The sequence below is a fragment of the Cucurbita pepo genome, chromosome 2 (genome assembly GCF_057944985.1).
Source record: "Cucurbita pepo subsp. pepo isolate OVF chromosome 2, ASM5794498v1, whole genome shotgun sequence".
Taxonomy (NCBI): domain Eukaryota; kingdom Viridiplantae; phylum Streptophyta; class Magnoliopsida; order Cucurbitales; family Cucurbitaceae; genus Cucurbita; species Cucurbita pepo.
The window spans coordinates 16261066-16272103 of NC_141799.1; the positions used below are offsets into that span (position 1 = coordinate 16261066).

Sequence of the window (11038 nt, forward strand, 5' to 3'; positions counted from 1 at the left end):
GACATAAATGAAATTGGATCTTGATTCTAAATTAAAGAGAGAGGAAGAAGGAGAATGGAGGGGCGAGGAGTGTACGTCATCACATGTAGACAAACAGTAATGACCTTTACACGGTATCTATATAGCTGTAAGGAACGGATGTGTATAATATATGTAACACCCAGGTAAGAATAAAACTTAAATTTATCATTTTCTAATATGAAACCCAAAGGCTTCACCGTCTATGCTTGCTTCCTCTTCAGTCTTCACTCTCACTTCGGATATTATTTCTCAATCTTCCAACCCACTCATCCTAAACCAGATCCCACATTTCTCTCTAAAAGAAACAAAAACAAGAACAATGGCCTCCTTGTCCTGGGCTCGGTCCGTTCCAGGCGGCCGGCTCCCTGTTCTGGGACCGCCCCATCTGATATCTCCACACGCCTTTCACGGTGGTGGCTGCAGGGATGGCCAAGCGGGGTTTTGATGGTTAGGGTTTTGCTTAGTTGGTTCCCCAGGCACCCACTCTCTGCAATTCGTGATCTCTGCGGTCCATACTTGAACCTGTTCCGGAATATAATTCCTCCAATATTCGATACCCTGGATGTTACCCCGCTTTTGGCTTTTGCGGTTCTGGGCACCCTAGGGTCAATTCTGAACAATAGCAGGGGCGGCATGTCTTGAAGGAGACTGACAACAAGTGGGTTTGTTTGTTTGGTTGGTTAGTGGCGGAATTTAGGACGAGTATGCTATAATAATTCATTTAATAGAAACTTGGATTTGAGTTTAGGTTTTTGGTACTTTATACTGTAATACCGTAATTTGGTTAATTTAATACAAAAAGTGTTGATTGTTGGGATGCCAGAACAAGTCCTCCACCTTTCAACGCATCTGGCATTTGATTATTGTGTACAGGTGGATTCTGGGTGTATCCATACATAGTCTGGCATGGAGAACCATTGAGATGAGTTTATGAATGCGAAGAAAGTATATATGGTATGAGTATTTATCATTTTACTCTTCACCTTCTTCAAATGAAGTTGGCTTTGATAAACTATTATTACTATAAGAAATATGTTTACCTCCGGACAGGTGGAAGGTTCAAATAGCTGATGGAGAATGAGATGAAAAAGGAGGAGAGTTGGGTTGGCTCCAAACCCCAAAGCATGGACACGTGTATGGAAAATGGAAGATGCACTGTCCACCTGGAAGTCCTTCGGGAACTTGCAACATATAATATATAATATATATAATATAATGTGTATATATATTAGTGTAGTGGTAAGGCGCAAGGAGTTTGGTATATCAACTAAATTAGCAGTTCGTAGAGGGACTATTGAAGATGATGAAGAAGGGTGGTTTTGTTTTGGTGTTAGTGTTATGGATGGTGGTGGTGGTTGGCGTTGGCAAGGCCGACGAGGAAGCACCAAATAATATCGAAGAAACAGTAGGTAGAGTAATATCGGCATCGGCAGCATCCTCTCCTCCGCCTCCCAACTCCTATTGGGAGGAGGTTCGAAAAGTGGTCAATAGAGCCGTCACCTGCCTCTTCCCACCAAAAATAGAGTCAGTATATTCATATGCATATTTGGTTTCCTTTGCTTTACCTGCTTGTTTCTTACACATAATACGCGCCATGGTTGGGTCTCAGCTTCCGACCAGGAAAACCGGTGGAAGATGGACAAGTGAAGGGGAATGAGAATATGAAGGAATCCATTACCAAGAGCTTCCACACAACCAAACAAATGGTGGAGGATTCTGCCAAGGCTGCCGCTCAAACGCTCCGACCACAACCAGATTCGGAACTCTAGAATCTCGGTGATTTCTTCTCTTCTTTGTTTTTTTCTCTCTTTCTTTTTTGTGCTCAAATTACCTTATTTCCTTTTACTCCCAACTTAAGGATTCATTCATACTTCGTTATACATATATTATGATACGTTGTTTGTTTCTTCTTCTATGAAATTGAAGGATTAGCTTCTAATCTCCAATTCTCCCTCTTTCTCCGCAAAAAGCCAAACCGACCTCTTTCCTTCCTTGTGAAACATCTTCATATACGAATGCTGAAAGACTAGAACTAAGCAATATCTTTGACTGCCTAAAAGAACCCAAGAGGTAAGGATCACACACATTAATAGGAGTATGGACGCATAGCTGTCTTAACCTTGAAGCATCTTGGATAACTCAATAGCTAACAGATAAATTACAGTTTAATTTACTAATTTGAATCGTTCACAAAGAAATACAAATCCAAAAGGATATGTGAAATGGCCTTCAGGGGTAAGTGGGAGCCTGGCGGGACGGGAAGCAATTTCCTCGTCATCACGTAGAATGCCCATTTACACCAGGAAATCTGTGTGCCCAACCAAGAAGCGACTCCTTATTTGTTCAAACAGACCGCTATAGTAAACGAGGAAGGCACAGACTCTTCTTGCTAGGTATCTCGCGAAATTTTATAAACAATTTGCTTTGTTTGATCAACTCAAAGGTATACCCGCCAGATCAATCAAAACCTGTGAAGATTACGGGGTCAAAAAAATGTAAAACCTCCAGGATTCTTGCAATATAATTGTAAATTGAATTCTGAAGTTACAAAACAAATATTATGGCCAGACAACATTACCCAAATGCTAATTCTCCAGTGAGATATAAAAAGATGAGGAATTTATACACTACAGAGTTCCTTACATCAAGTTGAGTTCATGAAGTTCCAGATTAATACAGGCCTAACATCCTTAGCTCCATAACATGTCTGGGGTCTAGTTCAGGAACACTTTTGTTATGTTCTCGATCTTCGACTATATACTCCTGAAATGTATAAAGTTTTTCTTTTAGTACAAAGAATAGGAGATGGGACATTTGAACCATCAATCTCAGGTGGAATACATGCTAACCGCTGTAAGCGCAACTTTGACATAAAACTCTTAACGGGGGGAGGACAATTTTACAATATTCTGATCTTAAATCGTTACTGAACCTTTGTCAGTTCTTGCTTAGCAAGGACATGGTAGTGGCGTTCATTTATCCTCTGCCCGCATATAATCGCTATGAAGAATCCGTAGAGTAATCCAACCAAGATGATAGCCAAGACTGCAGAAGGAAATTATAGAACGAAGCATTTAAAAGTCGGATAGTATAGCAACTACATTTTCTTAAGCCGGTGTGCTTGATTTCATTCAAGGATTCATCCAACAGCAAGTTCTAGGTTCTTCTTATCAAAAGAAACCAAAAATCTGTGGGAGAATATTCACTTTAATAAATACAATACGTATATAAGAAAGACTAAAAAGTAAGTAGTTAATCGGCAGCCTCAGTATACCAGCCATGGCGTAGAACCCATATGGGTGTTCTTCGTAACCAAACATTTCCCTTAGTTCCTCCCCGTAGAATTTGTACACCAACACACCCAAGAATGCCACGATCTGTTTAAAGCACATGGTGAAGATCTCTCTAGAAAAATCAATCATAACAATGAAATGGGTTTATATGATAATAATAAGGAAGAAAATTTAGCCAAACTCGAATCAAACTCCTTGACTTAAAAGTGAATGAACCCAGAGTAGTTGAAAATATAATTACAAGAATCTACCAGCTGAACAATGATGAAAATGAACGCATGGTCTCTAGCAACGAGAAACTGAAACTTCAGTCTTAACCACCAGCGATCAGTAGGGACATTTGCACGTATCATGAACATAGCTCTGCACTCTGTACAATGAGCAAAAGCAAAGCCCTCCTGACAGAATTACTGACATGGATTAGAAGCCAAAAACCTTGAAAACTTCATTATCGAACACCCACTTGTTTGGAACGTCTATGAAAGCAGATGTATTAGATTGGTAGTAGTTCAAATATATAACAACCTAAACCTAAATCTACACCTACTGCCAGTAGATATTGGCAGATATTGTCAGCTTTGATATGTTATGTATTGCTATCAGCCTCACAGTTTTAAAAACACTCCTATTAGAGGAGGTTTTCACTGACTCGTTCTCCTTTTCAACTAATGTTAAATCTCACAATCCACTCTTCTTGGAGGTCCAACGTCTTTGTTGACACATCTTTTGAGCCATTCCAATACTATTTGTAACCGCTCAAGCCCACTATTAGTAGATATTGTTTGCTTTGGCCGGTTATGTATCGCCGTCAGCCTCACGATTTTAAAACGGAGTTGTTTTCACACCCTTATAAGAAATGTTTCGTTTCTCTCTTCAACCGATGCGGGTTCTAACCAACTATGAGATCTCACATTGGTTGAAGAGGGAAACGAAACATTCCTTATAAGGATGTGGAAACCTCTCCCTAGTAGGCGCATTTTAAAACCGTGAGGCTGACGACGATACGTAATGGGCCAAAACAGACAATATTTGATAGCAGTGGACTTGAGTTGTTACAAATGGTATTAGGGTCAGTTACCAGGCAGTGTGCCATAAGGACGCTGGGTTCCCAAGAGGGTGGTGGATCGGGAGATCCCACATTGGTTGAAAAGGGAAACGAAGCATTCCTAATAAGAGAGTAGAACTCCCTAGTAGGCGCATTTTAAAATCGTGAGACTGACGATGACATATCACGGGGCATAATCGACAATATCTGCTACAATTAAGATGACATATCACGGGGCATAATCGACAATATCTGCTACAATTAAGAATTAAGAATAGAGAGGTAATATGAAATTCAGGAAAACTGACCTTTGTGGACCTCCAATTATCAAGACATAATCTATGGACATACTTCTGAGTGCCTTTGCAGTGGCATGGAGCGATTAAATCTTCTCCTGAAAGAAACACTGTCTTAACTGATGTTTGATGAAATTGCATTGCATATTGAACAAAAAAAGAATGTTAAAAACCTCCGGTGTCGAGGCATATCCGACATTGCGGTAGGTCTGCGTTCACCAGGTGACAAGTTTCATCAACGTTAGGATTGTGTAAATCATCATCCGTAACGGAGCTCTCTCTCCCTATGACAATAATCTCAGCCGGGGATGACGATTCCACAGATTGTGGCTGAAAATCCAATTGACTTAAAATGGGTGCATTTTCATCATTATTTGGTGCCAGTTGCATTGTGAGGAGCCTACCTCTTGAATCAGACTTGTAAAGTCATCGCTTGAGCTACTGCTCAGATTGATCATTTACATGAAAATTAACGAACCTGCATAATTGTGGAAATCAGAGTAATCAAGTTTGCACGAAATTATACACATAGAAGATCAAATATATACAGTTAACCATGGGATAATATCATTGTCTTTCGTAACTGGCAATGACAATTTCTTTATATACCAAATCTAGGTGGAGGTTACCTTATATGTAACCTTAATTCTTTATTTTAGTAATAAGGAAGGAATGTACTTGGCCTCGGATAAAAGTTATCACTGCAAAACCTATAGTGTGAATGTTAATACTTCATTATACTAGTGCTTGAGGTTGAGGTTACTTAGGGTGCCACAACCACAACTATTTATTGTAATTGGTTAGGGATAGAAGCAAGGTCCTGGCACCTAAACTACCCGTGAGAAATAGGTATAGCTTAGCTAGTCCTTCCTAAGCACAAAGGTTGCTCTTAGTTAGTAATTCCTGCTCCCTTATGTTGAAGCCTTGCCGGTTCATCAATTTTTCTGGCAGATAAGGGCGGGTGTAGAAATGCCTTGCCAGTGGCCACAACCTCTATATCTTCTTCTTTAATGCAACTAAGAACTCATAGAATTTTCTGAATTCCAATGTAACTTATTCTTTTGGAGCTGATGTAACGAACTACCAAGCTTGCCAATTAGCCAATCTTATCCATCAATGCAGAAAATACTCCAAATTTCCATCCTCAAATTAGGAACGGTTCATATCTCTTCCATGGAGAACTAGACCAGAATAGAAAAGGAAGGGGGCTCAAAGTAGACGCCTTCCAAGGATTTTTGTAAGTGCCTTTATCCCCACCAAGCACCCACTCGAACAGATGAGGGGGTTTTAGGCTCAACCGGGAATCGTTAATGTGATGATCAATGTATTTGAAATAAAGAAGAGGGAAAGTGATGACAGCTAGAAAATTAAAAAAAATAAATAAAGAGAGGACGGTTTCAGCCGCCACCGTACACTATCACCACGGACAACACTGTACGGCGACAGAAGCGTGTTTGAAAGGAGAAAGAACAAAAGGGCTCTTCTAGACTTAAAGAGTATTATCTTATGGCCCTTCCATGAGTCATAGTGACTCGAGGTGCAATTTGCGCAAGATTGACGACGGAACCAGATATACGTTAAACATAGAGCTAAGAGAGAGAGAAAAACCCACCGGTTATGAACCCCGAGGGGGGGGGGGGGGGGTTGGGCACTCCTTAAAGGAGGTATGCTGAGGGGTTTAGTACTATATGTTGTAGTTTGGATACTTCTAGGGATAATTATGAACACATAGCCTATGTTTTCATGTATAGGAATGAGTCCAACAAGAGCCTACAAGTTGGTTGCCTAATGAGTATTTTATACTCGTCCCATATTATTCTATGTTTTTAGATGGAGCGTAAGTTGATAGTGGGAGCATACGGAGACGTGTGACTGCAGGAGGGGCCATAGATTGAGTCTCTTCCATCCATGTTACTTTTAATATTATTTTAATGTTATTCTCTTCAAAAACTTGCTATCTTAGTGAGCTATTTTGATGCGTACTTTTAAATTATTTTTACATCAGTTATAAAAGCATGTTAAATTTCAAATTTCCTTTCGGTCTCCTGCTTTACAATTGTCGCCTTTTGACCTTTTGAGTCCATGTGGTGATCCATGATTTGAACTTTGGCAAGTGGGTCGTTACAATTAAAAGTTGGGATCCTTAAATTTTCTAACTTGAGTCCCTCAAGATTCTCTGGCTTCCCCACCTAAGTCCCAATTTACCCAATTTACACTCCTACCCTCATCGACCCCTTCCGATGGTAAATACCTCGTAAGCTTCTCTAAAGACTTAGAAACAGAATTGGGGGCTCTAAAAAGGGAAAAGAAGTAGACGGGTAAAAACTAAATAGATAAAAGTAAATCTACACTTGTAAAAGAAAAGGAAAAAAAGAAAACAAAAGAGGAAAGCAAATCTCTTTCGCACCTTCTCCACAACATGATTCCAAAAAGTGATAGAATTCGGTTTACGGTCAATGGGGAAACCTAAATAAGAGAAGGGGAAGTGCCAATCTCACAACCAAGTTGATGGGTCTAAAGTCCTTAACCTTGTTTGGCCTCTCTTCTTTTAGGAACAAAGCAAACAAAAGTCTGATTCAGAGAGTTATCCAAAATGCCTCATTCAAAGAACATCAGCACCCGCATCAAGTCCTCTTTTATGCCCACCCAATTGTCCTGAAAGAAGGCCATGAGAACCCATTATCCTCCAAGGGCTCAGTCTCATTCTCCTCCTTAACCAACATTCTCATCTCCTCCTCCAAGGGGTCAATGAAATTCTTACTGCTTCTCCCACTACCCACCCTATGGAAAAAGCATGGCTTTACGTTTCTAGCTTACAGTTCCCTTCTCTGCAACCTTAAGCATACACTGAGCTTCGAAATGGACGCTTAACTGCTATCTAGCATCCAGGTTAGTATAGTTCCTCGGGCAGCTTTAACTACATGAACATGTCCGAGAAGAAAAGAAAACTCAAAGAAAACTCAGCTTCAAATACATTCTCCTAGATCGAGATAGGCAGAATTTCATCTGTCACAAGGTTATCCACACTGAACGCAGACTTCTAAGACTACATCTTCTCCTTATCGAACATCCTCCATGATGAAAACCCTCAAACGACTTCAAATCTAGGAGTGTAAGGAGATGATAGAATCATAGCTCAAAGAAAAAAATTCAGAAAAAATAATGAAATAAAGGTCGACCACATTCTTCATACTGATGGAGTCCACAGTTGAAATCAAAGAAACAAAGTAAAACCATGGTATCCCTCTGTAAAGGAGAGTGATAGTGATCAATTCCAGAGCGGAGGGCAATTAAACAAAGAATACAGAAGTAACCCATTTCTGATTAATCCCATCTACAGTCAAAAGTCATCTGAAAAGGATCAAATTCGAAAACCCAGATCATAAAATCATCACCCAGTGGTACGAAAACGGGGAAAATGGAAAAGATCTAAAAAGACGATCAGAAATAGAAATGCGGATAAGGGGTGAATGATTGATTAAGAGTAGAAAGTACCTGTAAAGCGAAGGAGAATGAGACAGAAAAGTCAGTGACTGAATCAAAGGTATCGATGGAAGAAATGGCGCTAGTGATTCAGCTGGGAAGGCAAGACTGAGATCCCATTTCCATAGCAGAGGATGATCTCTCTCTCTCTCTCTCTCTCTCTTAACAGAGCGTGAGTATGAGTTTTAGGTATGTAGGTTGTCTGGCCCGGCAAAAACTACCAAACGGAGTATAAAGGTGAAGCAAGAGGAAAGAACAATCCAGGTTTAACTATTCAGCTCGGAGGACACATCCCACCTCTCGCTTTCTCTCTCTTTGTTCTCGATTCAGCATATTTATTTGATCAATTGTTCGTTAATTCCCCCTTTTCTTTTAATCTTTGTTCTTGGTGAAGAAGTTGAAAAATTACGAAACTCACAGAAATCAAGTAATTATGACAACAATTTTAGCCGGATTCATCCAATTGTATTTTGTAAATCAAATAATTATGCTACCAGTTGCATTCCGTAGGATCCGAGACGATCTATGGAGGATCAGAAGTCTGCAGTCAGCCTCGTTCGTTAAGGGCCCGTGGCCCAAAGTTCGCCCAAGCCCAATCTCACTCAAAAGGAGCTCCACTTAAAATCAAATTTGATCTGAATCATTTATTTGTTGAATTAACACTGGGTTATCCATTTGAACTACTTTTGGACCGACGCGTACAATTGGGTCATCACATGTTTGTTTATACACCATATTTTAAATTCCTTTTAAAAGTAAATCTTTTATTGTTTTTTCTCAGAATATATTTTTAGAATTTATATATTGCAGTGTATTGTTTTTCCCTTTTCATATTTGGACTTTCCGTTGAGATGGAACATAGGAGGATTTATATTATTTCTTATGTTAATAAAACCATAGCCCCTAGCTTCCTCTCGTAAAAATGCTTTGTTTCTTCTTTCCCAATCTCTATTTGCTATAATGAGCAATAAGAATAAACTTTTTTCCAACCAAAACTTAATGGTAAATTTAAAATACGATGATAATTAAGAAAAAATAGCAATTCTAGCTTTGATGAGGAAATAGTTGAGAGGCAACAGAAATTGGGTACATCCTAAAAGAATTCAAAGGCTGGCCTTGGATATCTCCCCATCGTAGGTGGGCATGGAAGACACGGTGGGGGGTTGCAATCTAAGCGTACCCTTTTCAGTTCCCTCCAACCTTGTTTCGTTTGAACGCCCCAATCTTTTGCTGCATACCCTCCTCGTCCGCACGCAACCTCTATTAATTAAAAATGGTCCCCAAATTAATGTGCCTCCACATTGAAGGGCCTTCTTCTATCTAGCTTCCCATGAATTCTCCACCAACGCCTAGGTGAGTGTGTATGTTATTAATTCAGAGCCACGTTGGGTGGTTCAGTTTTGAAGGCCAATGCGTACGGGCGTGCGCGTGGCGGGGCTTATGCGTGCACCCGCCCCAACCATCAGCGCCGCTTTCCTCTTCCTCCCCTTATGCATAATGGTCGTCTTGTCGGCTTCCGATGCCGAAACTCTCCTTCAATTCAAGCGCTCTTTGACCTCCACCACCTCTCTTCGCAGCTGGGACCCCTCTGTTCCTCCTTGCGACAACCGCAAGGCTAACTGGGCGGGTGTGCTTTGTATGAATGGCTATATTAAGGGTCTGCGGCTCGAGAATATGGGGCTTAAGGGCGAGGTTGATGTGAATCCCCTCGTTTCTTTGACTCATTTGCGCACCCTCAGCTTCATGAACAACACCTTGGTTGGGCCTTGGCCTAGTGTTATAAGCAAACTAGGCAATCTACGATCTGTTTATCTCTCCTATAACCATTTTTCTGGAGAAATCCCAGACGATGCCTTTACTAGTATGAAATTTTTGAAGAAAGTGTTTTTGACCAATAATGAATTCAAGGGGCAAATTCCCTTATCTCTCGCTTCCGTGTCTACGCTTATGGAGTTGAGACTTGATGGAAACAAATTCAGAGGCCAAGTCCCCCACCTTGAAATGGATACTTTGAAGAAACTTAATGTTTCCAACAATGAGTTGAGGGGCCCCATACCTAGAAGCTTAAGCCATATGGATCCTACCTGTTTTTCAGGTAACTTAATAATCACCTTTGCACACTGGATCAAGTTTATGTCAGTAACTTACAACAACTAATAAATAAAAATCAATTATGAATGGCTGTAGGTAACAGTGATTTGTGTGGAGATCCTCTTCCAGCATGCGAGATATCCCAGTTGTCACCCTCAGGGCTGCTGAAAATTGCGGTGATACTGATAGTTTTGGGGGTGACATTAGCAGTGACAGCTGCAATTTTCATCATTTTGGTTTTAAGGAAGCATCCAGCAGGAGGCAGTATTGAAGAGGAGAACAAGCCAGCGGAGAGTGCATACAGATCCACACAGTCGTCGTCGGTGGCACCGGCTCCGAAGAGGGGGGCAGAGCATGGCAAACTGTTGTTCGTGAGGAATGACCGGGAGAGGTTCGACTTACAGGATCTGCTCCGAGCGTCCGCCGAAGTATTAGGGAGTGGCTCATTTGGGTCTTCCTACAAAGCAACTGTTCTCTGTGGTGCGGTGGTGGTGAAGCGATACAAGCACATGAACAACGCGGGAAGAGAGGAGTTTCATGAGTACATGAGAAGGCTAGGCAGGTTGACGCATCCAAATCTACTGCCCCTGGTTGCCTATTATTACAGGAAGGAAGAGAAGCTCTTGGTTTTCGACTTTGTAGACAACGGCAGTTTGGCAAGCCATCTGCACGGTAAGCAGAGCAGTAGTAGTATCTTAATTAATCAAGTACGTACTAGTATCTTAATTAATCATATATGCACCCAGGGAACCACAACTTGGAGGAGCCAGGCCTGGATTGGGGCGCCAGGTTGAAGATCATCAAAGGGA

At 40.9% G+C, this 11038-nt stretch overlaps 3 protein-coding genes across 9 annotated transcripts in view; 2 read left to right on the forward strand and 1 right to left on the reverse strand.

Moving 5' to 3' along the window:
• The first annotated feature begins 287 nt into the window (after positions 1 to 287).
• LOC111787906 (uncharacterized) lies at positions 288 to 8974 on the forward strand. 2 transcript variants are annotated; one of them, XM_087121557.1, is made up of 4 exons: positions 288 to 975; positions 1072 to 1545; positions 1631 to 1797; positions 8649 to 8974. In XM_087121557.1, exons 2-3 carry the CDS (start codon positions 1322 to 1324, stop codon positions 1788 to 1790), a joined length of 384 nt encoding a protein of 127 aa, XP_086977683.1. In that variant the 5' UTR covers positions 288 to 975; positions 1072 to 1321; the 3' UTR covers positions 1791 to 1797; positions 8649 to 8974. The 2 variants fall into 2 exon arrangements, with proteins under 2 accessions (XP_086977683.1, XP_086977682.1); XM_087121556.1 differs by lacking the exon at positions 8649 to 8974 and having other exon boundaries at positions 289 to 975; positions 1631 to 1962.
• Positions 2132 to 8414, reverse strand: LOC111788515 (uncharacterized). Of its 6 annotated transcripts, XM_087121554.1 has the most exons (9): positions 8151 to 8414; positions 5060 to 5133; positions 4829 to 4985; positions 4668 to 4753; positions 3566 to 3712; positions 3296 to 3398; positions 2954 to 3066; positions 2665 to 2784; positions 2132 to 2489 (listed from the first exon to the last, which is right to left on the reverse strand). In XM_087121554.1, the coding sequence occupies exons 2-8, from the start codon at positions 5111 to 5113 to the stop codon at positions 2692 to 2694; spliced, it is 753 nt and encodes a 250-aa protein (XP_086977680.1). In that variant the 5' UTR covers positions 5114 to 5133; positions 8151 to 8414; the 3' UTR covers positions 2132 to 2489; positions 2665 to 2691. The 6 variants fall into 6 exon arrangements, 3 of the variants coding, with proteins under 3 accessions (XP_086977680.1, XP_086977679.1, XP_086977681.1); XM_087121553.1 differs by having other exon boundaries at positions 4829 to 5133; XR_015419938.1 differs by lacking the exon at positions 2132 to 2489 and having other exon boundaries at positions 2624 to 2784; positions 2871 to 3066; positions 4829 to 5133.
• A 150-nt stretch (positions 8975 to 9124) lies between the features above and the next one.
• The window catches only part of LOC111789181 (pollen receptor-like kinase 4), a 2605-nt gene continuing 691 nt past the window's right edge, over positions 9125 to 11038 (forward strand). The window contains exons 1-3 of the mRNA XM_023669845.2: positions 9125 to 10233; positions 10326 to 10901; positions 10976 to 11038. The exon at positions 10976 to 11038 is cut by the window's right edge and continues 691 nt beyond it. Of these exons, the coding sequence (XP_023525613.1) occupies positions 9549 to 10233; positions 10326 to 10901; positions 10976 to 11038 (1324 nt within the window). The 5' untranslated portion in view covers positions 9125 to 9548. The remainder of the gene's footprint in view (positions 10234 to 10325; positions 10902 to 10975) is intronic.

Excerpts from the sequence above, each read along its gene's own strand:
- LOC111787906 (XM_087121557.1), top strand. The coding sequence starts at position 1,322 with ATGATGAAGAAGGGTGGTTTTGTTTTGGTGTTAGTGTTATGGATGGTG. Across the intron at positions 1,546-1,630 it reads CTCTTCCCACCAAAAATAGA|CTTCCGACCAGGAAAACCGG; the intron begins GTCAGTATATTC and ends GTTGGGTCTCAG.
- LOC111788515 (XM_087121553.1), bottom strand. The coding sequence starts at position 5,045 with ATGCAACTGGCACCAAATAATGATGAAAATGCACCCATTTTAAGTCAA. Across the intron at positions 3,399-3,565 it reads TTTTCATCATTGTTCAGCTG|ATCGTGGCATTCTTGGGTGT; the intron begins GTAGATTCTTGT and ends TGCTTTAAACAG. Across the intron at positions 2,785-2,953 it reads CTAAGCAAGAACTGACAAAG|GAGTATATAGTCGAAGATCG; the intron begins GTTCAGTAACGA and ends TATACATTTCAG.